This window comes from Centrocercus urophasianus, unplaced genomic scaffold (genome assembly GCF_019232065.1).
Source record: "Centrocercus urophasianus isolate 14NV4802_14NV808 unplaced genomic scaffold, USGS_Curo_1.0 seq_18, whole genome shotgun sequence".
In the NCBI taxonomy this organism is placed as follows: Eukaryota; Metazoa; Chordata; class Aves; order Galliformes; family Phasianidae; genus Centrocercus; species Centrocercus urophasianus.
In genome coordinates, this window is record NW_024884733.1 from 3427012 (window position 1) to 3454820 (window position 27809).

At 46.1% G+C, this 27809-nt stretch overlaps 1 protein-coding gene and 1 non-coding gene across 2 annotated transcripts in view; both read right to left on the reverse strand.

Moving 5' to 3' along the window:
- Positions 1 to 8513: 8513 nt before the first annotated feature.
- The window catches only part of COP1 (COP1 E3 ubiquitin ligase), a 126698-nt gene continuing 107402 nt past the window's right edge, over positions 8514 to 27809 (reverse strand). The window contains exons 19-20 of the mRNA XM_042819446.1: positions 10756 to 10800; positions 8514 to 8850 (exon numbers count right to left, since the gene is read on the reverse strand). Of these exons, the coding sequence (XP_042675380.1) occupies positions 8833 to 8850; positions 10756 to 10800 (63 nt within the window). The 3' untranslated portion in view covers positions 8514 to 8832. The remainder of the gene's footprint in view (positions 8851 to 10755; positions 10801 to 27809) is intronic.
- On the reverse strand, positions 25366 to 25488 carry LOC122161110. Its single transcript, XR_006169096.1, has one exon.

Consider the following 27809-nt stretch of genomic DNA (forward strand, 5'->3'; position numbering starts at 1 on the left):
AAACACAACCAGGAGAAAGTTTCAACTGAATTCTCCTTTTGCAGGTTTGGAGCTGTTTGTGTATTCCTGACAAATCCTCCCAATTACCATCACTCAGCCCCCAGTATGCAGGAAAGATACTGAAGAGATAGTGAGGTTGTATTTTAACATATTCAGAGCGCTCTGATTCCTTTTGACTTCAGAACTTGGCTGAATATTCCTCGTAACGAGCCTGCCAATGCTTTATGCCCAACGAGGAATAGCAGCACTGTTGTGGGTTGATGTTTTTTTCCCAGTTGAACTGGTGAACCGAAGTTGAAAAGAGCAATCTGACCTAAATATGTGTACAGCTTTGGACACAGCTCCCACAGGTGGGTCCTGTGCAGCTCTCCTGGGTCCAACCACACCTTGGCATGGTGCTGAGGTGGCTCTAAGGGTGTCTCTGAATCCAGAGACGTGATTTCACTTCCCAGTGTCCCAATGCCATGCTGGGTGGATGGCTATTTGCAAGCAGTGATTGAGAGCCTTGAGGTCCATCATTTTCTGCCCCATGCCTTCAAATCCAAAATGTTTCCCCACTGTGCTGGGTGAAACAACATCCCCAAGCACTTTGTTTCATCTTCCACTGGAGAAAGACAGATTCCAAGAAGCCCCTTTGAAACGTACACCTCTGAATGTGGGCTTTAGGCTTTTGCATTACAAAGAGGGCAAATTTGAAACAGAGTGTTTAATCTGAAAGACATCTCACTTTTCTGTTTAAGAAATGTTCAAGCAAGGCAAAAATGTATATACGTTCCTTGGAGCAGTCTAATGGAAAAAAAGCAGTAGTTGGGCATCGCTGGTCAGCAGCACTCAGCATCCCAAGGCAGGCCACATGGTCACTGGACTGCTGGATCCCTTTGGGGTCCTGCTGGGATCCTGCAATCCCCACAGCTGGAGCAGCAGAGGCCACCGCCAACAAAACCAGGAGTAAACTGAGAAGCAGAACACAAATCCCTCACCCAAAAAAACCAAGAACCCCAGTTGTGTGGCCAACAGGAGCAGCTCGAGGGCTGAGACTGTGGGCTGTGGATAATGAGAGGCAGAGAGCAGGAGCAATATTAAAGCAGTTTGAGTGCAGTCACGGAAGCAATAAACCCAAATCTTTAAATCCATCTAATGCCCTGTGATCAAATCCCAAATTTCCCGCTCCCGTGCAGCAGCTGCAGAGGCAGAACCTGGGGCTGGTGGGGAGAAGCAAACTCTGAGACAAGAGGAGAGTTTGTCTCCCTCGGATGGCACGCAGTGCGTCCAATTTTCATATAAATATTAATATTATTGCATGGCCTCACCGTGTGCTCATGCTGTGGGTTGCAGCCGACACCGCCGTCTATAAAATGCTTATTACCAGCAGATAGCTTTCTGAAAACATCCAATAAAGCCATGTTTATAGATCATAGCCAGCACACAAGAAACCAAATGGATTTTTCATTTTGTGTTTGAGGGAAACGACCCAGTGCTGCTGCTGACAGCGTGGAGACCTGTTGCTCCTTGGGAGAGGCAGCTTTAAAAGAAAAAAAAAAAAAATACAAATGAAACCAAAAAAGGGACCCCCCAAAAGGTTGGGGTTTGGGGAAAAGTCAGCGGGCAGTGCTCCCATGCAGCATTCTCTGCTCTGGTCCCTCTCCCTCATCGTTTTCATGCTGTCCTGGGTAAGCGATGCTGACGTTGGCACTTCATCATCATTAAAGAGTCGTTGCTGCTACGAGCTCTTGATTTCTCATCTGTCCACACCGAGAGCATCTCCATCACCAGAATAAATTACTTCTAAAAGCGGCGGCAATAGGCTCAGCGGTGATGACCCGGGTCTCAGGGAGAGGCAGGTTGAATACGGGGTTACCCTTTGCTCACCCTGGACAGCCCCATCCCAGGGTAGCAGTCAGTAACAACCTTCCCTTCTGCACCAACATTTCCCTGCACCTTTGATTTAATTGAGCCCAGGCAAGTGAGACTGTTCTCCTGGCCACTGTGCTCAGTGCCCAGGTAAACCTGTGATGCTGCAAAGCAAGGGCAGGCAAGTTTTCTTTCCCCATTATGGCCACACAGCTGCCTTTTTGGGTAACTTTCTCTTGCCAATCTTCTGTTTCGTGAGCTTTCCAAAAGCTCCTTGCAAGGAAACCTTCTTTCCCCCAGTCCCAGCCCACACCCCAGCCCAGCACTGCTGACTCCGACAGCTTTGCATAGCGCAACGAACGGCTTCGCAGGCTCGCAGTCAGACAAATAGCTCTGTAAACAGCTACAGGAAAAATTGGCACCCGGGGGACGTTGTTCCAAGGACCGCGCTAAATGCAGGGATTTTAAACCATGATTTTTATGGCAAACAAGCCCGACATGCTTGCAGTGGGAGCGCTCACACGCTGCCTTCTGCATCTCCATCCTCTCCTCGCCCTCAGGCAGAGGGATGTGCAGGTGGGGTTGCAGCATCCCTGGGATGCAGCAGCATGCAACAGGTTCCCGGGGTTGTTAAAAATGCAAAATGCCCTTCAGTGCTGTTATTACCGAGACAATTCATTCCGATGTTACAGCGTGTTAAGGAGCGTATTAAAGCAATTAAGCTCTGCGTTCAGGTTTAATATCTGGAATTAGATGAGGCTCTGGTAGCTCTGGGAAGGCTCCAGGAATAGCTGGTGGCTCAGGGGACAGAGGTGGCCGCAGTGGGGCTCACTCATTGGCCCCATCATGTGGCACCCTATAGCACTCCCTGCCCACCGCTGCCTGATGGACAAGAGGGAAGCTGGAGCCTTCTCTGTAGGAAGCACAACGCAGTATTGTTTGGAAGGGGGACGAATTTGTGCCCATTTCACACATGGGTAAAACAGAGTCCTGGAAGGGCCATGTGCTGGGATCACCGACCCCGGGTCCTACAGACTCAACTTTCTGTTCACCATTGTGCAGCCCTGTTTCTCTTCAAACAGGCAACACACAGTGCTGGTGTTTCCATCTCTGGACTGCACACGGGTTATTAGGAAAAAAAAAAAAAGATGATAAATAAAGATAAATGGAGGAAAGGGGAGCATGCTGGCAGTCCTTCTCCATCATTCCTTTCCTTCCTTAAGCAGATCAAATTATGACCTGAAATCACTGAATACATATTTTATTATGTGGATAATTTAAAGGATAAGGGTGAGAGAGAATTCGTAAGGCGCAGTGGTGTTAGAAGACAAAGAGTTACCATTAATCTCCTACAGGGGGAGAAAAAAAAGAAAAGGAGAAAATGAATGGGAGGAGGGAAGAGAGGTGAGAAGCATCCATGGCTCACAAGCATCGTGGTGATGTGTACGTTGCTCCTGAACAATTTTTGAGCCCTGTGGCCCCTGCTTGCCCTTGCCAGGGCTGTGCCCAGGGCTACAGCCTTGCGGTCTGCTGGGCTTTGGCTCAACTTAGGCGGCAGCTGGAGCGTGATGCTGCCATGACTTTGAGGGGTTGCCCCTCCTTGTCACCCCTCTGCCCCTGCAGATCAATAGTGGCTTCGGGATGTTTGGCAGTCAGCACGGGATCAGGAGGAGATGCTGAGTTTGTGACTTAATATAAATAAATCACAGGGTTGTCATGCATAGGGTGTGGGAGGCAAGGGTTGGAAAAGAGGGGGGCATGAAGACCTGACTGAAGAGGGTACATCCACCCCAGAGACCCACGGAAGGCTGCATGGCTCAGGGAAGCACTGAGAGATGCTGCGTTGGTGGGGGCCTGAGCACAAGACAAAGGGGCTGAATTCTGGCTTCAGTGGGATGTTATTTGCAGACACTCACATTTTCAGGTTGTCTTGAATGGGATTTGGTCTTCACTGCCAGCAAAGACAGATACCAGGTTGAAGGCAACTTTTGGGGTTAAAAACATACATGCAACATCTGTATGTTTTTAGGAGTATCTGGAATTCAGAGTGCTGTTTGTTTCAGTGAGGACAAATGAGTTTCTCCCTGCCCAATGTGCACATTTCTTGGGTTCACACCTACAGCCTTCACTCCCCTCCTTGCTGCTCAAGTGCACAAAAACAATCCAATGGGGAAGAGTGGTCCCTGTAAGAAATAAAGGAGGGGAAATTCTGTAAAAAAAACAACCCCCAAAGCTTGTTTACCCACAGTGAGGCTCCTGCTAGAGGAACAGGAGCATTCTCAGGTCCAGGCCTGCTGTAACACTTGGCTGAAATGAGCCCAGTGGTGTCTTTTGGCCCAGGGGAACACTGAACTTGCTCTTTCCCTGCACACCTGGATCCTGTATGCTGTTCCTTGGAGGGTCTGTTAGCAAAGCACAGGGTCAGAGGGATGCACGAGCAGGCAGAGCTGTATGCAAGCTGCTAGCTCACATTTTGCAAACCGCATTGCCACTGCAGCAATCCCCACAAAAATCATCCCAGGTGCAGCAAACAGGAACGAAACTCTACCCAAGGCCCCCAGGCTGCATGAGCAGTTTGGGATTCGTGTTCGGCTTGCACCACTGACTTGATTTCAGCTGTCACATGCTATTACTCATGCCTCCTAAGGATGGCCTGTATGTTCCTTTAATTTGAACGTCTCCAAATTATGTTCCTTGGCTGCCTGAGAGGATTTTAGAGATGAGGTGGCAGCGCTGCCCAGCTGCAGCTGCCAGCAGCCCCCAGCCCCACGGTAGGAGCATGGAGGGGTTTCAAGGAGAACGCTGGGGCTGGAGGTGCTTGTGGCCCACAGCTACTTGTGCAAGTCCTCAAGAAGTCACTGCACGCCCTGCCCCAAAGGCTTTTTCCCACTGCTCAATTTTATAGGACGAGTTCTTATCCTGCCTCTGCTGAGTAGCAATGGTGAATCATCATCCAGACCCAGGTTTAAGGGGGTGAAACTTAAAGTAGGAACGTAAAAAATTCCTGTTTTTGGAGCTAAGCTAAGATTTAAAACCACTGTTTTTGGTGAAGCTGACTCAACTCAAATGGCCTGTCAGTAGGGAGCAGGGAAGGCAGACTTGCTTTAACCCAAAGCAATTTCATTTCATTAACAAAGAGTGAAGACACAGAACAAATACCCCAGCATTACCTTGTTGAGCTGAGAGCAGGTTGGGAAGACTCCCAACACCAGAACCCATTCTCAAAGCAAAACTAAAGCAAAGTGATGGTCACCAGCAGGCTGTGGGGATGGGCTCCGGTCTTTGTGTCACAAATCCTGCCGCACCACAGCTTCCTAGGGGCTTCAGCTCCTTGTCTCCCCATGTCATGGCAGGCAATGGGCTAGCAGGGTGCTTTCTTCCAGCCAAATGTCAGGGTTTGGCTGCCCTCTGGCCTCCTCCAACAAGGAGAAAGGAAAGACGACTTCCGAGCAAGGAAAGATTGGCTTTGCTTTTCCAATTATCCGCTGGTGTCTTTGCAACCTTCTGGAGTTAGACCAAATTAAACAAACAAGGATCCAGCATGCGAGTTGAACGCTGGCATTAGCAGCCTGCCTGCACTTGCTGCTGAAGAGCCCTGACATATTGATATTAATTTAAATTTCCCCTTGACCATCACTTTCGATTCCCTCCAGCAATGAACTTCTTTTTAGCACTGAAGCGTGTTCCTCCCACTCTCCTATTAAATGCTTTAAGATTAATTAAAAAGGTTGGCTTGCTGTGTAGCATTTCAAATCCCCTTTCTTGCAGAAAAACCCTTCCTCACCCAACAGCTCTCCCAGGGACACAAGCACTGGAGGCAAAAGCTGCCGTGGGGCAGCTACCAGCCACAGGCTTTGTCACTTTGGTCTTCCAATGCAAGAAACTGTAAGGATTGCACGCACCTACCATCTGCAATTAATTTTCACAATGAGAGTTAAGTACTGGAACAAGTTTCCCAGAGAGGCTTAAGAATCTCTGTCCTTGCTCGGTTAAGCTTTTGAGCATCTCCAAGCCCTGGAGCAACCCTAACCAGCTTTGAAGCTCTGAGCAGGGGGTGGAGCAGAGACTTCCAGAGGTGCCTCCTGAATTTGATTACTCCCCGACACTAAAAAACGCTGAAAACCTCACTGGGGCCATGAGCCCAAGATGGAAAGGAGGCTGCTGAAGGCTACCATGTTGCTGAAGGAACATAGCAAGGTATCAGTACACTAAGTGTGTGAAGTGGGAACTCACCAGCCATTAACCAACCTGCCTGGGGATGGCTTCTTCTCAAAACAGTAGATGAGAGCTTCTGCAGGTCTGTGCAAGAGTTGTTTGGACAGGGAAAACCACAGCCTCTTCCACAGCCTCTGCTATTTGGACCTGCTCCTTCCACGTGGGTCATCTGCAGGATCCTCACTTCTCCTGGCAAACACCACACACAGCAAACCAGTGGCTTTTGGATAGCGAGCTGCTCGTACAGAGGACACGGGAAGACAACTAATTCAAAAGAAATTCAACCAAACGCCATTAAAAGATTATAGTAATTATATGCAACTTAATACACGTCAACACTGAGAGTTACCTGAAGGAAAGAAAATTAAGGGGATTAAAATAAGGAGCATATCACTTGTGACAAAAAGACAAAGACAAAAAATGCCATCAACCCATGTTTATGAGCTGCTGTGTTTCTAATTAGGGCCAGACTCCGAATTTGCATTTTATCTTGATTGAAGCGGAATGAAAACCTAGAAAATAAAGGAGGCTAATGTTAAACTGTTTTCACTGCTTAATTCATGGAGTAACCTTATGGCATTCAAAATAGCTGTTTTTTTTTTCCCTTCTGTTTTCAACATCTCATCCTCATCAGAGGCCATTTCAATTTAAAGTCCAGAGGACATTCAAGTAGGGAGCAGAGGAGGAATGAAGGCGGCTGCCAAGTGGCTGCTCGTGGCATGGAGCAGGGGGACAAGAAATGTGCCCGAGGGGTCCTGTCACAACACCAGACACAACAGCAGCAGCTCAAATCAAAACAAATCAATAGGCACCAATAAACGAGACAGGCTGAGGGAAACCCAGCATCCAAGGCAGGGAGGGTGGCAGATCTCAGGCACAAGCACCCATCCTAAAACGCAGTGAAAATGGAGACGGACTGCTTGGCAGGAGGCCGAAGGAACCCATCTTGATTCCTTCGACCACAGCGACCCTGGTGACTCGCATGGCTGAGACCTGCAGCCCCGCAGCAATGCAGTATGATCTCATGCTCTGTTCTCTTTCCCTGCTCTCCTTGCTCTCACTATCCCAGCACGTCTGCAATCCCAAAGAAACCCAGCGCACACCGGGTGCTGCCTATGTAGCTCTTGGAGCTGAGCACCCCCAGCTTCCTCCCAGCTGGACACAGTTTTCCAGAAGCCAGCAAGGATTCGCATCCCACTTCCTTCTAGCTGAGAGCTACAGCCTGCTGCAGCTCACTGGAAACAAGCACGAGCATTGGGTCAGGACAGGATCTGTCCTCAGCTCTAATGCAGAACTATGCAAAACATCAGTTCCAGGCATTTACCACCTTTCATACACAGCAGGCACAGCTGCATGACTGGCGGCCCAAGCCTGCAGCAAGACCTTGCTGTGCTCACGCACAGCACACGAAACCCCATGCAGCAACCCCAAGCCTTGGAGGCACAAGTGAGAATGAATGAACACAAAGGGGCTCTGCTTGTGAATTGAAATGCTGCCTACAGGTATCACTGTGTGCATTGCACCTTCACCACATGCAACGAGAAAAAGCTGCTACACCCACCCATTCCACTTCCAGGCTTAACGAGTGCTGGCAGCTCCGTGTGACTGCTGCTCCTGGGGACCATCTGCACCTTCTTCCTCCCCCTGCTCTTCTGACAACAAAGCAACGACAGCTCTTAGCATCATGGTTTATTCCCCCTCCATATGTACAATTAAGTGTATGCACAACCATTAAAAATAAGGCTACTTATATCATGGCTCTGAAACACGTTACAAACCAACTCTATCCCCTCTCTTATTACAGCATTCACAACGCTCAGCTTCCATTGTTGGTTTGCAGAGGGGCAAACATCAGCAGACCACACGGGAGATGAGTGGTGCAGGGCTTTGGTAACTGGATCAAGATGCTTTCTCCTCTAGCTGATGTAGTCAGAGAGGCAGCTCAGTGTCATTGAGGGCACCTCTCCACGATGTCTCAGTGAGGGCAGTCCAGGTCCCAGGCAGCTGCAGCTCACATCATTTCTGCACAGTCAGTGGCAGGCAGCAGAGGACCGGGCTCACGTGGGTGAAAGGCTGACTTACTCCTCTCTTTTGGAGCAGCCCCTTAGGGCCAGAGCAGGGGCATAAAGGGAAGAAGGGGAAGCTGCCCTTCTCTTCTGAGTAACCAAAGGACTTTAGTCTCCAGTGATGTCAACCTGGGTGACATTTCTCAACATTTAATGCATCTAAAAAATAAAATCAAAGGAACAACTCAACCATATCTGAAAGCAAATTGCTTGCACGTCCAGGTAAGGCTTAGAGACTTTATGCCAACATGGATGAAGGAATAGTCCAGATAAAGATGAGTGGAGATATGCAACTGAGGACAGCCCTGTGTGGTCCAGTAAGCTCCCTTCCCCAGTAAATCTGTTCCCATATGCAACAAGAGAGAATCTTCCCGCTTCAGCTTGTGGCTCAATAAATTTTATTATTCCTTTTTGTTTTTATTTAAAAGAATTTGTTTTCCTATCATAAAAATTAGACAACCATACCACCACCAGCAGCAGCAAAGTCTGTGGAGTTAATGTTGATGGCAGACAGTTCACCGGTGTTCCCAGCATCTCAAAAATGTCCTTGAAAGTCCATATATGGGAAAACAAACAAACAAACATGGTGGTTTTGGGGAGGAATATCAAGGTGGTTTCGGTTTCTTGTCCTACTGAAGATCCCAGATGAACACTGCAGCATATCAGCAGGACCAAGTACCTCAAGCCTTGAGAAAAGCCTTCATACCAGCTCCAGTACCTGATTAATAGGGAAGAAAAGGCGTGCAGAATAGGAATTTATGATGTTCATTATCTCCTACATCAGCATATAGATCACTAGGACAGGTCCAACCCTTCTTGTCTCCACCTCTTACCCTTTATTCACCAGCATGCAAAAATATCAAACAAACGAGATGAGCACTACGAGGGCTGTCACCTGCTGAGCGATTTGTACAGCTTGTAACAACCCAGGGTGGTTTTTCTGGGGACAGCTGAGGGCTGTAAGCCCATGAGCATGGACTGCCATGGTGGAGAGGGATAGGCCCACAGCATAACTGCAAATCCTGCCCTTTCCTGGGCACTGCCAGACTGTCGCACCTTCCCCACTATCTGATAACAAGCTCAAATAGAAATACTAGAATCCAAATAACCTTGGCTGTTTACACATTTCTCTCTCCACCTTCTCTCATTAACAAGCAAAGTGCATGAGCAAAACCACTCCTGTTGGTGCTGGATTCACTTAAAGGTATCAGAAGCACCTGTGTGCTTTGCTCATTTAAGTAGGAAGGAAGTGACCAAAGTAATGAGCAACCAATTCCAAAGTCTGCCAAATAAATCACCTACAAATGAAAGGCTACAGCATCACAAACTGCAGTAACAGGAGTAACCAGGCCAATCGTGGCCTAAAAAGGAGGAAAAACAGAAACCTAGTCACAGAAACACAGATGACTTGGGACTAATTTCTGCTTTTTCAGTGATTTTTCCAGGTTCCTTCAGACCATCGGATCTGATCTGGCTCCAGAAAACTGCTGTCACACGATGGCACGAGGGAGAACTGGGAGGAGGAAGCTCAGATTCACAAGGGTGACAACACAGCATGGAACTCTGCAGACAGCAAGTAAATTCCTTTATCAGCAGACATGGAAAGCGTCAGAGCTCTGGGCTACGAGCCTGCAGCATGAACACCAAGACCTCAAAAGCGCAGTGGAGGTGAATGCTGCTGGGTTCAATCCAGGACAATGCTGGACCTGGGGCTCTCCAGAGGAGCAGCACCTGGGTTTGGGCAATATTTCTGCTCGGCTGTGTGCTTGATAGAGACACAAAGTGGGACAAACATTATTTGACATTGTGTGGACAGAAATATGTCTAACAGATATTCTGGAAAGATTTTTATTCAAGCACTGAATACCTGGCAAAACATTAGCCTCTCTGTGCACAGGGAAGGCTGTTGCTTTCGTAAAACTCTATGTTGGCAGCTGCTGTCTGTTAAAGTCAGTCCACATGCTCAGAGTAAGCAACGCGATGGAGCAGCCCTGCTCATTTCAAGCACTGCTGTAGCTGGCTGCACATCAGGAGCTCAGCTTTCAGCTCTGCTGCACCAGCCAGAAGATGGGGTCTGGCTAATGCCAGCGAGCAAATGCAGAGCCTCCTCTGCTGTCACAAAAATCAACACGAGCGCGTGGAGATGTTTGTGCCAGACAGCACTAATTTAAAACCTCTCCGTTCAAAGCAACGCCATGCAGCTGCTTTCGAACCAATGTGGAAACGCAGCGGCTGCTGTGGCAACTGAGACGTGGCACCTATTATCAGTCAGGAAAAATATTGCATACATAACACCCAGTGCCAGGCCTGTGTTTAATTTAAGCAGCACATCACTGCAGAGCATCGAGCTCTCCCGATGCAGGCCGCTTTCCCTCCTGCACTGTTTAGAGCTAAGGGGCAGCGGGTGCAGGGCAGCACCAGCAGCTTTCTGCACCCTGCTCCTACCTCTGCTGTATGCTCACTCCCCCACATGCCAGAGGCAAATACATCATTTAAAATGCATACTTCCACAGCTGGGATGACCTCCTCTGATGCCTACTCCTGGCTGTACCATGTCTGTGGCCTCACTCTTTACTAACAACGGATTTGAGCGCTTAAAGAGATGATGCACAAAATAACTTACCTTAATTGTACCCTGACTGTTAGCAGCAATTAGCACGTTGGACTCCTGGAAAAAAAAGAGGAGGCACTGTCACTATTTGCCATTGCTTTTCCATTTTTTCCTTTTCCTTTTTTTTTCTTTTTTTTTTTTGGAAGAAACAGGTGTGAAGTAGTTGCTTTTTACCTTAAACACTGTAAGTATATCTAATTGTAAAAGGAACTTAACTCTTCCCACTTCCAGGATACTTTCAAGGCTAGAAGTCTTCATAAAAGTTACATTACCTTAAAGAGTGAGAAAGCAATAATCCCTAGTGCTCGTACGCAGCTTTAAATCTCAAAAGCAATTTACAAACATGAATTAATCCTCACAGCCCCCTTGTGAAGTGGGCAAATAATAACAATCATTTCATCTTTTGGCAGCATATGGACAAAGGTCTCTGGTGCCCTACCTAACTAAACCAACTCATCAATGTGACAAAAGCTCTCCAGCTCAGCCAAGGGGTTTCCAACCAACAGAACAAAGAGGGTAAGACAAAGCTACTCTTTTCCCCGCTGTCAGAAAGCAACAGCAAATAGACCACATTTGGAAGGAAAGGAAAAGAGGGCTTCAGCTTTGCCATGATTCAGAAAGACAGCACCTGCTTACGTCCTGTGAGCCAAAGGAGTTTTCTTTGGAGATATCCTGGTTGTCTGCAAATTAACACCTGCCACACCACCAGGTAACCTCAGGCATACACTGTGTGCCAGCCACGGACAGGAGGATCTCTGCCCTGCTGCCTGAATGCCTGATGTGACCCGCAGTGCAAACACACCCTCACAACCAGAATCAGTTAGGGCAGGGAAATCCCAAATGAACGACACGGTGCCTAGAAACATAAAAAAAAAACTGAGCACTATAGCGATGGCAGCAGCACTGGAAGTAACACCTCCCCACCTGGTGTCCTGCATGCCCTTTTCCAGCCATCCAGCAGCACTATATGCAACAGCACTATATGCTGCCAAACCACCTGCCACAAACTGTTTTGTCTAACGATAGCCGATATCGTTCCTCCAACATCTTTCAATTTCTCTTGCTGCCGCTATCCGTTCTCCAAGTTGCTGTAATTATCCCATCACTTAACACATGCATTTTTAATGAAGGCGACTGGAACAAACCTGCTGGCGTTCAGCAGGCTGGAAGTGACCATGCAGCAGGCACATCACTGCCTGGAGCACAGGGCAATGGATGGATGGAGCTCTGGGAGCCTGCACAGCCACCAGCTCCGAAGCAAAGGGAGAGAAATCCCATTTGATGTGTAAGATCAGGTAAGAGCAGCCTCCTGGTGGCCCACTGGGCTAATTGTTAGAAATAGAATTGTTCACCCCCAGTTCTATCCACTAGGGGATTAGTTACTACTCCTGGTATTATCTCAGCTATGATCATCCAATGTCAAAGCTCCCAAGAAGAAAATACATCCTCAAAGAAAATATACTCCATATACTCCACCTTCCATTAATTTGGAGGCTAGCAGAGTCTAATCCTGTGAGCTTCTGGTTAACAACTACAATCCAAAAACAGCAGAAAGGATGCAGATCTAAGTGTGATCTGGTGACCAGAACAGGGAGCAGATCCCTCTGTTATGCCTAATAAGATTTTGGGGGAGAGGCACAGGTACCAATCCACTGAACGGTGCCAAAGAGTGAAATCCTGGGTACAGATGGGCTGGGGCCTGAATGATTCCTGTATGCACTGCGAGCGATTGGTAATTCATCCTGTGGCTGCAGTCTGCTGGGGTACCACTGTAAATGAACTCTGGTTCAATGAACAGTTTTACCTTGCTAAATAAAATAAAAACGCCGGAGGGTAATATACTCTCACTCTCTAGTTCTTCAGAAGTCACCGTTTCTTCAGCAGGGCTTGAGCTAATCGCTGCTCTGCCGCTTTCATCCACAACCACAACACACAAATGGGAGCAGACAGCGGCAAAATTAGCACCAAATCTGTCATTGAACAAACAGGGACTCGTGTGTTAGGCATTCCAACATTGCTTCTCTGGGAACACAGCAAGGGAACTTTTTAATCCTCTAGAGGAACAACACTCTTCCTTCTGTGCTGCCTGCAAAACAAGCAATACATGCAAGGCATCAAAAACCTAAGCAAGTCATGCAGCTGCTTAGATAGCAGCGTGAGCCCTGTCAGTTTGCACCTCCCATCAGCTACGCACACGTTGAGCCAACCTGTTTGCCTGGGTGGGTAGAACAGTTACTTCAAAGAACAACTACCATGGCCACCTCATCTGGCAGACTTATGGCACCACTGTGAGCATCCAGGTGTGAACAAACAGGCTCCCACTGCTGGCTCTGACTGCATGTCCTGCTTGATCACTCTGTAACCATGCATGGCAGGATGGCTGGAAGGCTGGCCTTTGATCCCTCTCTAATTTACTGCATGAGCCCAAAGATCCCAAAGCAGACGTAGGGGGATGTGGAAGACCCACCACGACTGAATGCTTGTGCCCTGGAGTAACCAAATTTTGAAATGACTCTGCTACACATGCACCCCGCTGGGTCCTGCTGTGGATGGTGAGCAGCTGCAGCCCTTCTTGCAGCAGGAGCTGTAGGTGCCAGCTGCCTTTGCTAAAAGAAGATTGAAGGGGAAAACAAAAATAAAGAACAAACACGATAAAAATCAAGCGAAGGTTTTACTGCCCGGCAAACAGCAGCATTTTTCCATCCGGCAAGCATTACTGCACCCTGATGAAATGTGGCAACTTCTCCCATGCACATCAGGGCAGATGAGGGGTGATGGGCAGAGATGTGATGCAGCACGCATGGGTCCCCTGCCATGAGATAACACAGCATTTCAACAAGCCAGGGACAGCAAGAGAACTGACAAGAGACTGCTGAAGATTTTTGGTCCTGTTAAATGAATAAGAAAAGAGCACGGCTCTGGGGATTGTCAGAACTATACAATTGGAGTTATGCACAAATTTAAAAAAGATTAACTGACAAATCCAGGTGCACCTCAGGATTTGCATCGAGATGAACACGGAGTGCAGGTCCACAGATGCTCCAGGGCTGAAGTCTTGTCTTGTGCTGAGAACAGCCCTTCTTTCATGCTGTCTTTCCCTCAGGTGCCCTGACATTACTATGAGAAGTCTGACAGACAGTTCCTCAATGTTGGGAAGGGCTCAAGTCCACCACCAATCCCTTCCTTCCTACAGACTGGATGTGGATCTACACAGAGATAGGCACTATGCAAAATGAATTTGTAGTGAGAGCAAAGGTGGCCCAGACAGAAGCCCCTCTGACCTGAACCTGGCATCCCATCACCAGGAGCCAGCAGAATGTGACTCACACACCCCAAGCAACTTCAAAGCACTCACCCTTGGGATCTGATGGGATTTTCACTGATTGCACCAAAAGAAGAAATTGCTACAGCACATTCTTGAAGGGAAAGAAAAACAAAATCAAATCTGGGACCTTCCTGAGTAGATGAGATACCTGCTACATTCATCATTCAAAGGAGTTATTCACCTGGTGACAGCTGGGTTTGAAGCACTCTGATTTCCTTTCCTCCTAGATGAGCCCTGTGTTTGGATGGCCCTGGGGAGGCAATTTGTACAGGGGAGGGAGGGGAAGGCAAGCCTGGCTGGCTGCTGGTATTCATGCAAGAGCAGTCAGAGAATCAGAATTGCTCTGGAAGTTTCCTGAAGCTTGAGGTAACTCAGCTGAACAACTGAAGCCCTGAAAATTGTCAGAGCTGCTTCAGTGTGATAGGAAGTAAGGGCTGTAGCTCTGTGCAAGAAAACATCGGTGGGCATCATTGGATGAAAGTCAGCCCAGATGGGTAGTTGTTAGAGCCACAGTAAGGGCACAGCTTCTTGGATGGGCATACATCGGCACTTAATCATACAACTCTGCCCTGCAATTGCATGACCCATCTCTGCCAGCCCCCCTTGTTAACAAAGAGGTGAGCAGGAGCCTGCAGGAGCCTGCAGCCTCAGCCTCCAGATGTTGTGCATCCCTCATCAGTGGGCTCCAGTGAAATCACAGGCAAGTGGCTAAAGGTCTTCCTCTCCTGATAATTTTTTTAGAGAACCTGTTCCAAAAGGACTTGGTACAGGCAAGATGAACACAAATAACTTACCTTTTTTTTTCCTTTAATCCTCTTCGCAAGACCACTCACCTGCTGCTAACTCACATACACCAAAGCTTAAATTCAGATGTTCCTACTCTCAGCTGCAACTTTCCCTGAAGGAAAAGCTGAAGCATCATCCGCATGAAGAGCACAGATGCACACTTGAAACATCTCTGCCTCTCCAGTATGAATCGGAGCACTTGTGTATGAACATAACCTACACTTCTACAGTTTGCAAATGGAATAGTTTTGTGATTGCTGGTCCAACCAGACCAGTCAGAGCTCTTGAAGAGCTGCTAAATGCACTGGGTAGCTAACAGACACTGCTTTAACTGTGTATGCAAACACATAAAAGATGCAGAAGCACTCCTCAGTGCCATTAACCAGACACAACTAAGCTTCAAATCAACTTGGCCAACTGTTTCCCACAAGGACTGCGCTGCGGAAGAAGTCTGCTTAATGGAGAAAAGAGACAATGTGGACTTGTTTCCTACTTTTGCACTCTCCCCTGTCTCCTACAAATAGCAACAAGAATGCAACGGGCTGAAGAAATTGCTTGTTAGGAAGATTAATGTACCGACGGTGGAGCAAAATGTTTCTCCAAATTATATGTGCACGTGTTCACACAACAGTCTCAAAATCTTATTTGGGACTTTCAATGTCTTATAAATACTTACAGAAGATGAACTCGTGCCTCTCCTATCCCTACACTTCTGCATAAATAAACCACATTCCCTTCAAAACTTCCAGCCCCATAGTCATTGAGGTAAGCGTGAGTTTTCTGCATTTTCAGCTAGATTTGTTCTATAGATTCACAGTTAGGATTCTTAAAGAACTTATTTTAAATTAACAACTTCTCACCTTCCCGCCCCAGCAGACATTTTTGCCAACAAAAGCTTGGTTTGTCAGCAATTCTCTTTCAAGCAGCTCAGCCCCGAACACGTATTCAAAGGAGCTAGAGCTCTAATTAAGAAAAGCTGTTGATACAATAGCAAGATATACTAGCTGAGAAAGCTTGTGCTCAAATGGCCATTGTTTTATGTTATTTATAGGCAGAATTAAAGTGCACAGTTGGATTAAATCTAGTGCAGCTTGTGCAGAAAGCCATTTTTTAACAGCAAAGCTACTGGGTCCTTACAGGAGATGGCTATTACTCAAGACATATTCCATGGAAAGTTCTCACACCGACACCATGCACGAAGCCTTTTCATGTATCAAGATGCATGAAAGTGGTTCCCCAACAGAACACCAATGCTTGACTGCTCTTCATCTTGTAATTAGCAGATTATAATGGCTTTTCACTCTAAATCCCCTGAGATCCAGCTATTTTCTTGTTGCATGACTCAAGTCAGCCTTTGTTTTTGAAAGAAAATTACAAATTCTAAGCTGCGAAACAAGATGAACCTCCAGCATACAAAATCAAATGCTAAAATTCCCACCAATAAATTACGCCTCTCCCCAGCAGGGCAGTACTTTGCATGCAGAATTCTCTTCCTTCCATTGTTGCAGTACAATCGTTATCGATGAGCAGTGCTTAGCAGCAGTGTCCAACCTGTTATCTCCCCATGTTCCAGAGCCCACTTCACATGCCATCACACTTGCCTAACATCAATCCCTTCGGAACAAATTTGACCGAATGCTGTCTACTCTGGGAACATCAAGCCTGAGCAGAAATTAATTAATTCTTTAAACTGAGCAGCTTCTTAAAAAAAGAGGTCTTCCATACAAACGATGTCACACCAAGGCATTTCAGTAGCAGCACCATGCAGCTTTTGAACCTGGAACAGAACACGTGCCTAAACAGTGGTTTTTAATCCTTAGAAACTGTATTTTTATCTCGTTCTGAAGGTAATTCCTTTGTACACGGAGATAAAGCCTCCTTAGGCTTATCTGGGGGGGGAAAATGCAACAACTCAATAATCTAAAAAGGTCTCATCTGTGCCTCTTTCTCACTCCAGCTGCACAGACAATTTTTCTCCCCTCTAGGTTTATAAATGCTACACAGCCACACCTGCACAGCATCATAAAGGTATTTTCTTAACACATTAACCTAGAGATTTACAGATGACAACACTCCTTCAGTTGCTTTCTTTGGAAAGGGTTGCCCACAATCACATATGCGCTTTCCTCTCACGTAGGAATTCACAGGTACTCTATAAAGGAGAAAAAGCTTTCAAACAAATTAGTTTTCATCATTCTGCCTCATGCAGAGCTTGCAGCTTCTGCACAAGATGAATCTAGCCTCGCTGGGAAATGTGCACAGGTAGAAAGTCAGCATCTTGTTGAATCCCTGCTCTCATTTTTCTGCAATCCCATCCTTTAACCTCTTTACCGTGGACACTTTTATTAAAAGTTTCCTGACACATCCACAACTGGTATTTTCCAACTGCAACTCCCAGTACATGAATACATCCCTCATTCCAGCCCTACGAAAGCCTCCCAGAAGCAGCAGTCTTCTCATTTATGGATTTTACACTTAATGTATTTTTCTACTTTTATTCAGACAGAACTCAGCAGAAGAAGAAACCGTATAACTGGAGGCTCATTCGCTATCATATAGACAGGTCTCTGTATTCACAGCCCATGGGTGCTCAGAGGCAAGCAGTCCAAGACTTGCTCCAATGACATGCTCAAATAAATAGTAAGCCATCTCTCAGCCAAGTGAGAAATCACTTTTTCATAGCGTGACCTTTCTTTTCAGCATGTAGCTCTCAAGAAAACAAGATCAACGCAGCAACTGAAGACCAGGCTCCAAGAAAACAGGCACACGTGTATGGAGCAGCACGCGGACAGGCACCAATGTGCTCCTTCCTACACCATCTTCTGAATTCAAGATGGAAATGGAGGCCAGCGAGGATGATTGAAGAGGGCAAAGCAAGCTGTGCAAAGGCAAGAGCCAGTCAGCAAAGCCCACCCCAGGATGGTAACCCTGCTGATTATGGCTACAGGCAACCCTCTATCATTTAGGTGCTCTGGAACAAAGCCATTTTTGATGAGCACCCAATTTATTTAGAATTCAACTCAAGAATAATTTGTCAGAGCCTTATTACTTTGCATCTAATGCAGACTGAACAACACAGCTCTAACGGCTGTTGCACACTCCCCATCAGGCAAGGTAGACAGACATACATTAAAAGCAAATTATGTTGGTATTAATTTACACACACCCTGCCAGCCCTCATTCTTCCCGAAGGGCAAGTCTTCCCATCCTACGTGTGGGACTGCTGAGCTCTGGTGCCCATTATACGTGGCAAAGTCTCTAAAGCTGCTTGTTTCTATCATCCTACATCCTGGGATTTCAGACACTTGCCATAAACAAACAGCTCAAGGCCTTGAACAAAGCGTCAGCAGTACATAAATACAGCTTGCAATAAGCCTACAAAAAAAAATACATAAACATGCAACACATTAGCATCAGTACTGTAAAGTTACAGGAAGTGGTTAGGCATTAGTTTAGTGAAAACAGCTTTTAGCATCTATTCTGTTAGTTCTAAAGCTCCCAAACATTCATTTGGCAATTCTACATGTTGCAATGCAGCGTTACTTCACAACTGCATCGTCCAAGAGCCACATTCTTGCTGCCCATACATTTTCCTCCCTCCCTCCTCCTGTTTGTTGTGCTCAGTTATTACCTCATGCTGGAGGTGATGAATTTAATCTCTTCCCATCCAAGGTCATGCTTCCCTGCCCATCAGAGCTGTGTGTGGCAAAAGGAAGCCCCAGGGTGCTAGCACTTACTATTGCTATCGCTGTATGTTTCTCTCCCAAATGCTCATTTAATCAGAAACAAAATGTGTGATCCCAGAAATTGCCACAAAGTCTGCGTAAGAGTACTCAGAAATATGATCTAAATCCAGTAGTTTAGATTTTCATCTTATGCAGACCAACTGCAAGCCATCAGGGATCAGAGGCTCTAAATACAAGTCAATAGAACGTGAAAAGCCTTTTCAGACCAAGCTATCCTGGAATTGCACAAGCAGCTCACCCTATAAATGCAGTCTACCATGGGTGCTGAAGGCTTCTGGTGCATAGTGAGAGCCCTGCTTCTAACTGCTGCTCTGAGCTGGGGAATGGGGGGAACAGGTGCTGATGGGAACCCCTGAGAGATGCTAAAGCCATCTTTTTCTGTTTCCCAGCCTCTTGGTCCTCCTCCATTTACAACAGGCTCCTTCACAGAATCACAGAACGGTCCGGGTTGGAAGGGACCTCAAGGATCACAAATCTCCAACCCCCTGCCACATGCAGGGCCACCAACCTCCACATTTCATACCAGCCCAGGCTGCCCAGGGCCCCATCCAACCTGTCCTTGAACACCTCCAGGGATGGACGGGGCATCCACAGCCTCTCTGGGCAGCTGTTGCAGCACCTCACCACTCTCATAGCAAACAACTTCCCCCTGACATCCAACCTAGATCTTCCCTCCCTCAACTTCAAACCATTTCCCCTTGTCCTGCAGTTATCTACCCTTTCAAATAGAGGAGAGTTCTCCTTAAGGGCTAACTCCAACTTGTTTAAGCGTTTCTTTGCATTTAGTTAGTCCTCATATGCCTCTTTCTTTCACAATCCAATGTTCTTCCATCTCTCTTCTGTTCTCTTCTCATTTTCACCAAACCGGGGTTTTCTCTTCCAGCAACGCTAAATCCAGCTGCTCAGTTTCCTCTTTCTAATCTTCACACACCCGTCTGTGCCAGAGCACTTTTATCTCTCCCACACCATCTGTCCATAGCCTTGGGAAACTGTATATCTGAGACCATTCTCCTTAGCACGGGATCTCACACCACACCCCTCCATTCTGTGCTCTTTAGTTAAGCTTCAGGTGCCTGTTTGACACCAGCTTTGTAAATCCTGCCTCCTTTCCTTCTCGACCCTTTTGCCTCCAACATGCTATCTTATCTCCCACGCCAGCACACACACCTTGCTTGGGTTCTGAAAGGGAATGGATGCTGGCTAAACCCATTATTTGACCAACTGTATCTACTTCCATGCATTTTCTCAGCTCTCCTTCCTTCTAAGTCCCTGAACTCACTAGCACAGCTCTTGACAATGTATCTGTTCCTCTGGTCCCTGCTTTGGCTTGCAGGCTTCCACTTTCACCTCAAACATCTGCCCGGACAGGAAAGAAAAGAAGAGACTATATGGAGGCAGAAGCCTTGTGACTAGAGACTGAAACTCCATGTTACTTGGTGGGGAAAATAACTGTTGCAGGGCCAGGAGTGTTCAGCAGGCAGTGATCTGTGTCAGCAGCCTGGCAGACACACATTCCCCCAGAAATACTTTCTTTTGTGTTTTTTTTCCCCTGCTTCACAGAAGCAAATTTTGCATGTCATCTGCTGTGCCGAACTGAAGCGCTCTCTTCTGCATGCTGACAAATGGTTTCCAAGTTGGGCCAGGACATGTCATGTTCCCTGCTCTCTGAAGCTCAGTGCATGCTGATGGCATCCCTGCACCAGGCCTTACAGCTTGGGTGCTGCTGTTAAATCAGCCCCCATAAAGAGATACCACTAAATAAGCCAACTGCTGGTCAAGCTCCTGCTTCCCCTCTCTCCCAGTACCTCTAAATTTTCAGTACTAGCTTCAAACCTCTGCATAGGCGGATGATACAGTCTTAAAACTGACCCAACCCCCTTGATGCTAACATTTTAAATTATTAAGGCTTATTTTTTTCTAACACCAATAAATCATTTATATGTGCACATTTAATTAACAATCCAATCAGTAAAAACAACTTAGCATTCACACAGCACATTCAATCAGAAGAACCAAAGGCATATTACAACATTAATTAAGTGTAACAAATGTCCTGGCGAGCCAACCAACTATTAACCTACTTTGACATGTGGGGAAACAGAGGCAACACACCCACTGGATTTGCCCCAGGTTAATCCTGATGTTCACAACTAGGAAGACACAAAGCAGGGAGTAATACCATTGAGATTTAGCTCTCTTAATAAGCATTCCTTTTCTGAGCTGCGGTATTTACTTATTTGCTGATGAGAAATCTGTTCCATCTGCATTTCTCTCCCAAACAGTCCAGGGGCACAAATCATTGCTGCTAATCACACTAACCCACAAGTCCGCCAGGTGAGGCTGAACGTACTGCATCCAACATGAACTCTGCTCATGGGTTCTAAAGCGCATGCCATGGCTCTTCCTATCCCATAGCTCACACCTATGAACACTTGGTATGCAGGGCACTTGCTTTCTAGGACACCAGTGCCACCAGACCTACACCAGTGCCTGCTATCTCCCATGCACTCTGACCACTTCTGCTTTTGCTTCGAGGGGATACCTCAATGCATTACAAACATAGAATGGTGGCAATCGACGCAGGAGAACGGGTTAACACTAAAAGATGTCAGGAATGATGAAGAGATCCACGCTGAGGCAGGCTGGCTGGGTCAGCAAGAGGGGAACATCTTGGCAAAATCTCAAGGAATGGCTGATGGACTGAGGAAATCAATTTATTTAAAACTGATAACAGATTCATACTCTGCTACCGTTCATTTTGGACAGTTTGGCTGTCAAACCTTCAGGGGCAATAGGCTGTCACTGGCTGTCTGTTAGGACAATACCCAGCAAATTGGGTCTCGTACCGATCATAGCTTCTTTGCACTGTGCTAACGAAAGTCACCTCCACCTTCGCCTGATGCAGACGGGAGAAAAAATCTCACATTAAGACAACCACATTCTGACAGTTAATTTGCAAGCTTTAACTGCAATAACGTCCCTTTTGAAGTGAAATCCCACCCCCAAGCCCTGATGCTACAGCAACAGTACAGGAGGTACGACAGCTAGTGCACAGTCTGCGTGGCAGCGGTGCGCTGCTACGCTGTGCTGGTGGCAGTGCCAGGCAGGGAAATGGGGCACTGCAAAACTCCAAGCTTCTTGCTTGCAATCTGTAACACCTGACTTCGGCTACATGGAGGTTTAGGGGCAATGGTGACTCAAAACACACACTTCAGCATCTCCCTCCACATCCAAGACAACTTTGAAGGTTTGAAACGTACATTAAAATCCTCACCATTTTGTTGATGGGTCTTGGAATAATATTGCATAGAGACCCAAGTGCTCTGATACCTGTGAAACACACTGACTAACTGAATGAAGAAATATACTGGTTTCAGTGCATGGTTTCAGTTTTTCTCCTTAGGCCAGGAGTGAGGTTTTTAATAGCAGCTGAAATGAAACCAAGGGTCTAACTGTCAATCCTGAAAATGCTGTCTGCAGGGCCAAAATGAGAGCATGCCTAAGATGCTATACCTTTAGCTAACATTGCATGCAGAGAAGGCAGAGGTTTAGGCATCTATGTGACAAGCAGAGCTACAAGCAAGGGTCAGGGAAGCAAGACACAACAGAAGAACAAAAGCATCTGACCCCCATAGATTGCTTCCACCCAAAGGGCTGCAGCAGTGTGGTGTAAGAACAGAAAAGGGAAGGTAAGACAGCTCGACTTGTAGCTGTATAACCACTATAGGAAATATAAAAATATATACACACGGACTTTTTTTTTTTCCTAAAGCAGGAGAAAATGCATAAACCAAGATGCAACTCTGAACACAAGTGTTTCCACATAACAGTTTTTGGCAGAGTGGGAGGAGATGTGTCAGAAAAAGCTAGGGGAGACCTCAGGGAAAGATACAAGGCCAAAGTCCTGTACAGCACCCTAGAACATGGTATGGCTTTGGTGTGCCACAAATGAAATCACCAGAACCTGGTGAGAGAAAAGGAACAAATTGTTTCTTGCAGAGAAAATGCTAACATTAGAGTGCACACAAGCTTCATGAAATTATCCCCATACTAAAGCTATTTGTAACATACACCTATTTGAAGAAGAGGACTTGGATTTAATGAATACAAGTTTAATTAAAGTAAAACAATACTTTCCATTAATCTTGAAACAATTCACAACCCGTTGCTCTCCTTCAACATTCAATCTAGCTAATGGTATAAACAGACCAAGCGCAGTGCTACACACCTGAAGCCTCCTGCAATGCAGACAAGGCAGTGCAAATTTTATCATACCATGTTGTTTTCTCTAGTCTCCAGAAACAGGAAGCTGTCTCTCCTCAAAATGCTGTTTTCCAAAGTGCTCCAGATGCAGCGAGCAAATATTTTCATTGATTGGATTGATGAACACATAAGAAAATTAATAGGAGATAATAGGCTGATAAACTTGGGATTGGCAATGGAAATGTCTACAGCCTCTGTTTTCTTCTTCCGTGTTCTATTCTGGTGCTACAGGGTAAGCATGAATAGGGCTGGGGCAGCTGAGCAGGAAATTCTCCTCAGCCAACAGAGATGTTTCCTTGCTCACCCATGGCCAAGAAGAGGGCTGGAGTCAGACTGGCTTGGCATCAGCGTGGTCTCTGTAAATCCTTATCAATATGGGCACATGCAAAGGTGGCTCAACTGGACCTCGAGCTGGGTCACGTTAGCAAGGCTGGGAGGCAGACTGTTATCTTCCACTTGGAAACCAAAAGAAATCTTGGAATCGCCGAAGGAAGGTATGTTGCAGCCCACACAGCATTTTTGCAAGCGAGCTTTCAAAGGCAGGCCACACTGCAAAATATCAGCACTGATTACCAAATGGTACTGCTGGTACTGAAAGACAGTACAGCAAATTGAATTTTAATAAGGAGTAAAGCTCTGACACTGAAGGTGAAGAACTTCATTAAACAAAACCATAGATTGTACAGATGATACATAAGAGGTTGTTTCTCTAATATCCTTCTGCTGATGCCTTCTCTATTGTATTCATCTGAGGGAGAAGTGAGCAGGAAGAGATGATGGCTCTGCCTTAGGTATTGAGAATGATGAGAGCTCAGCTTTACAGCTTCAGTGCAGTAAGTGCAAAGCATGACATCTTCCCTACTTAGTTCTGCAGAATGACCTATTCAAAAGGTAATAATGAACTGCACATCATCTGAAGGACTCAATTGTGCTCCTCTGCTTGCTTCCCTGATGCCATCCATCTAACATGCCCCAGAATCCAGAAGGACAGGTGAAACCAGCAACAGAAATGCATCTGAGAGATCAAAAATCACCGAGTCATTCAACTATAGAAAAGCATCGCAGATTTCACAACTACGAGAATGCAAAATTAACAGCCTACCAAAAACTGAAATTGAAGTCAGAGAAAAAAGGTAGGATGTTCTTAGACAAGTTCACTGATTGTGAGAAGAAAAAACAACCCAATCTCTGCACACAATCTTTACAGCTAGAGAGAAAACTCCCATTCCTTGTTACAGCTCTCTGTAACTCAGTCACTTCTGGATGGATATCAGGAGGCAGCCCCCAAATTCTAATTGCATTTGCTATTATACTAATCATGTGGATTTCAATGGGTAAAATCAGTGGGACTCGCATACCAGGTATTCTCCACAATACTAGAAGAGAAGTCATCCAAAAATCTTGATGGGCTTTTTTTGTCTAAGGTCTTTAAATAATTCAGAGAGGAGTTGTCAAGCTGAATCTGCAAAGCTCCCTTGACTTTGTACTCTCACTGTTAGTCTGACTGTCTATTGTTTATGAAGACAAAAGGGAAAACATTACTGGATCATATGCCCAGAGAGAGGGGAGTCAAGGACTAGAGGGACAAGGGCTACCAGTGGAGAAGTCATAAAATCCAGATGGCAAAGCACGCAATAGGTGAAAACCAGATGCACCAGCAAGACAGCGAGAGAAAGTTCCTGGTTCAGTCGTGCTCTAAATAAGCAGCACTAGCAGTTTCGTGCATAATATCATGTCATTCTTTAAAAAAGGAAAACCCCAAATGCAAATGGTAACTTTAATTAGTTAGCAATTAAAAGCACAACTTTTCAGCTGTACAGCTGCAGCCACCTCTTCCAGATCTGTCTCACTTGTGCGGAGCAGTGACAGGAACCAGGCAGTAGGCCAGCACTTAATAATCATCTGAAGCCCCGGAGAGAGCAATTTCGTCCTACTCGCTTTTGCTTTCAGTCTGTGGGCTCTCTGGGCAGACAAACATAGCGAGAAGATTCTCTAGGTCCCATCTGGGGACACCAGCAACGACTGCAACGGCCCCTGGCATCCCAGGGAGCTCTCGTGCTCCAAAGTGCCTTTCAGGTATAAATATCCATATATATTTTAAATGACTCTGGGACATGAACAGCTTTGACAAGGTTTTGCACAGTCATTTCCAATCACAAGTGAAAGCCTGGCTTGCAGCAAATTACTGCTTCACTAAGCAGCAGGAAGAATTGAGAGGGAACAGAAGCCTAGGAGCCCTGTCCCACACCTGTGTATCTCTCCAGAGGGAATTCAATCACTTCCACCTATAAACCAAATGAGGACTTTGAAAAAACAAAAAAACAGAAAAAAAAAAAAAAGGAAAATGCAATAGCTATGATTATAATCTTGCTTTAAACCACAGGGCTAGCCTCGCTCTAAGCAATTACACACAGTTTTGGGTTGCCCAATGGCCCTCCCCATGCTGTGGGACCATTGCAGTTGGCAGCAGAACAAGCTGTCCCCACACATTTTGGCATAAAACATGTATGGAGGGGAACGATCCAGTTTAGTTGGCTCTCCTAAAGCAGACAGAGACCTCCACTTTACTCTAGGAAGACTGCAAGAGTGGACAAAACACTTGTTTTGCCCACGACTGGTCCCAATTGGTCCCAACAGCTTCCAGTCCTTGAGCATTTTGTGATTAAAGCAGACTTTTATTAGAGTCTTTTATCCCAAGCTTCTGAGCGTATCCAATCCTAAACACAACATGATTTTAATGCATGCAAACAAGCCGTCAGAAAAAGGATTCAAATACTAGAAAAGCATCACAAAGTGGGAAGTTCAACTCAGAAGGTCAAAAGCATTCTGGCCACAAGAAAGAGGCTGCACAAAGCACGGGAATAACAGCACTCAGCAACACCCCAAAGACTCTTTCTTAGTCTTTCTTATTTGCTAGGTGACTGCTAGCTAGCAGGAGTGCCTGAAGCCGCAGTGCCTTTAATAAGCTCCTAAATCTCCTGGCCTTGACTACCCTCCTAAACTACAGGGAGAAGCGTGCCAGCAGTGTGCTGGCGGCCAGCATCCTTACAGCAAGGCCATTAAACAACAAGCTGCTGTGGTTGTTTTTTTTTTGTTGTTGGATGTGGTACATGCATCTCGAATGAGTACTACCAGATCCCAAATGTTCCTGATCACAAACCATTCTCAGCTGGGAGTCCTGAAATGAAGCGATGGACCGTGGAGTTCATGCATGCCAGCCCAAAAGCCCTTGATAATTAGATGCTTCTCCCTGTTCTTGGGCCTTCAAAAGGGACAAGTAAACCCCCAGAAATCATTATCGTGTTCTATAACTGGAGATTTAGGACAAGTTACAAGCTCTACACACTTCTTGCTGAAAAAGAGGAGCTACAGAAGGCATTAATTCTTGAAAGATGCAGCAACTGTAGTACAAAAACATTCTGAAAACATTTTTCTTTCCAAAGAGGCAGCAAATGAAGCAGCAGCGTCCTCCCTCACATGGTGCACATCACAAGCAGCTCACAGGCCCGTGATTTCTTAGCACTGCAAGACTGTAAAAGGATTTCGATCAAGAGGGTAATGTTCTACATCACTGTTTAAGGACAATTCAATCACCTTCTGGATTAAGCCTTGCTCCCGATTAATCTTAACAGAGAGCAATGAATAGGAAATCCAGGTCCCAGGAACGAGGAAGATTTTATCTTTAAACCCAATTCACAAGCAAAATCACCTCTCTTACAACAGATAATTCTACTACTGTTCAAGTTATTTTCACGCAGTGGGTATAAAAATTATCTCCAGATATCTCAAATTGAAAGGAGTGATTTTTACGCGCTGTCTTTCTGAACACAGATTAACAAAACTGTACCAAAAAGAGGAGCTCAGCTATCAAGAAATCCATTAAGCCATCGACAACACTAATAGCAAAAAGGACGTTTAAAAAGATTCAAGTACATAAAGAAAAAATTGTGTTACATACTACTGGAATTACAGGAATGAATGAGCCCCTGGTGCTGAGATGCACAGCACCTCTGATTTTATATCCTTCAGCAATGTAAGCAGGGGGCACCTGAGCTCTGCTGATGACAGCAAACACTTCTGGCATTTGATCAGTTTTGTTTTATATTTTTAACCTAATCTGCTTCCTCCTCCCTCGATCATTGCCTTTTAAATACTCTTTCTGCACAGGTGCTGCTGTTTGCTTATTCCTCCATGTACATCACGGCTCTGGAGCAGGTACCTGCTGCTTCCTTGTGGGCTGCTGGAACCTGAGAGCAAGTCAGAGCAGAGATGGGAAGAAATATAGGACAAAGTACAGTCAATCTGAAGATAACAACAACTGTTCTGTGCCAGGACTAAGCACAGCTTATTTCCTGTCACAGCAAAACTATGTGCTCTGCTACATCATCAGCAGAAAGACAGCTCCTGCAAAGAGTTCACGATCATCTACTGCCCCAGCTAAGGCATCCAGGGAGGAAATAAATGACACAGGAGGAAACGGCCTCCAAAAAGCTACACGCAGCACACACACAGGGTAAGGGACAGAGACAACGTGGCTCAGCTTGCGACAGGTTCATTACTTCATCCCCTTTTATTTATAGGGAGAGGGACTCCAATTCCACATCTACGTGTTATCTGAAATTAATACAGGAGCCCCCGCCTGGCTGACATCACACTTGTCAGCATTGTAAAACCACTTTCAACCTGCACATAAAGGAGAACAGATGCCTTAAGAGCCTGCACAAACACAAGCTATCACCTGCTCTGCAGTGGGAAGGGAACTGTAATTCTAGTTCAGGACAACTATCAAAAGCTAAGAGTTGTGCGGTGGGCTCACAGGGAAGCAGCCCTTGTCCCACTTATATGTTCAGCCTGCTCTGCTCCTGGGGAAAGCAAGGAGCATCATTCTGAGAGCCACAGGATGATTGCAGAGGTCCACTCCAGGATACTGGGAAAGCTGCTGCCAG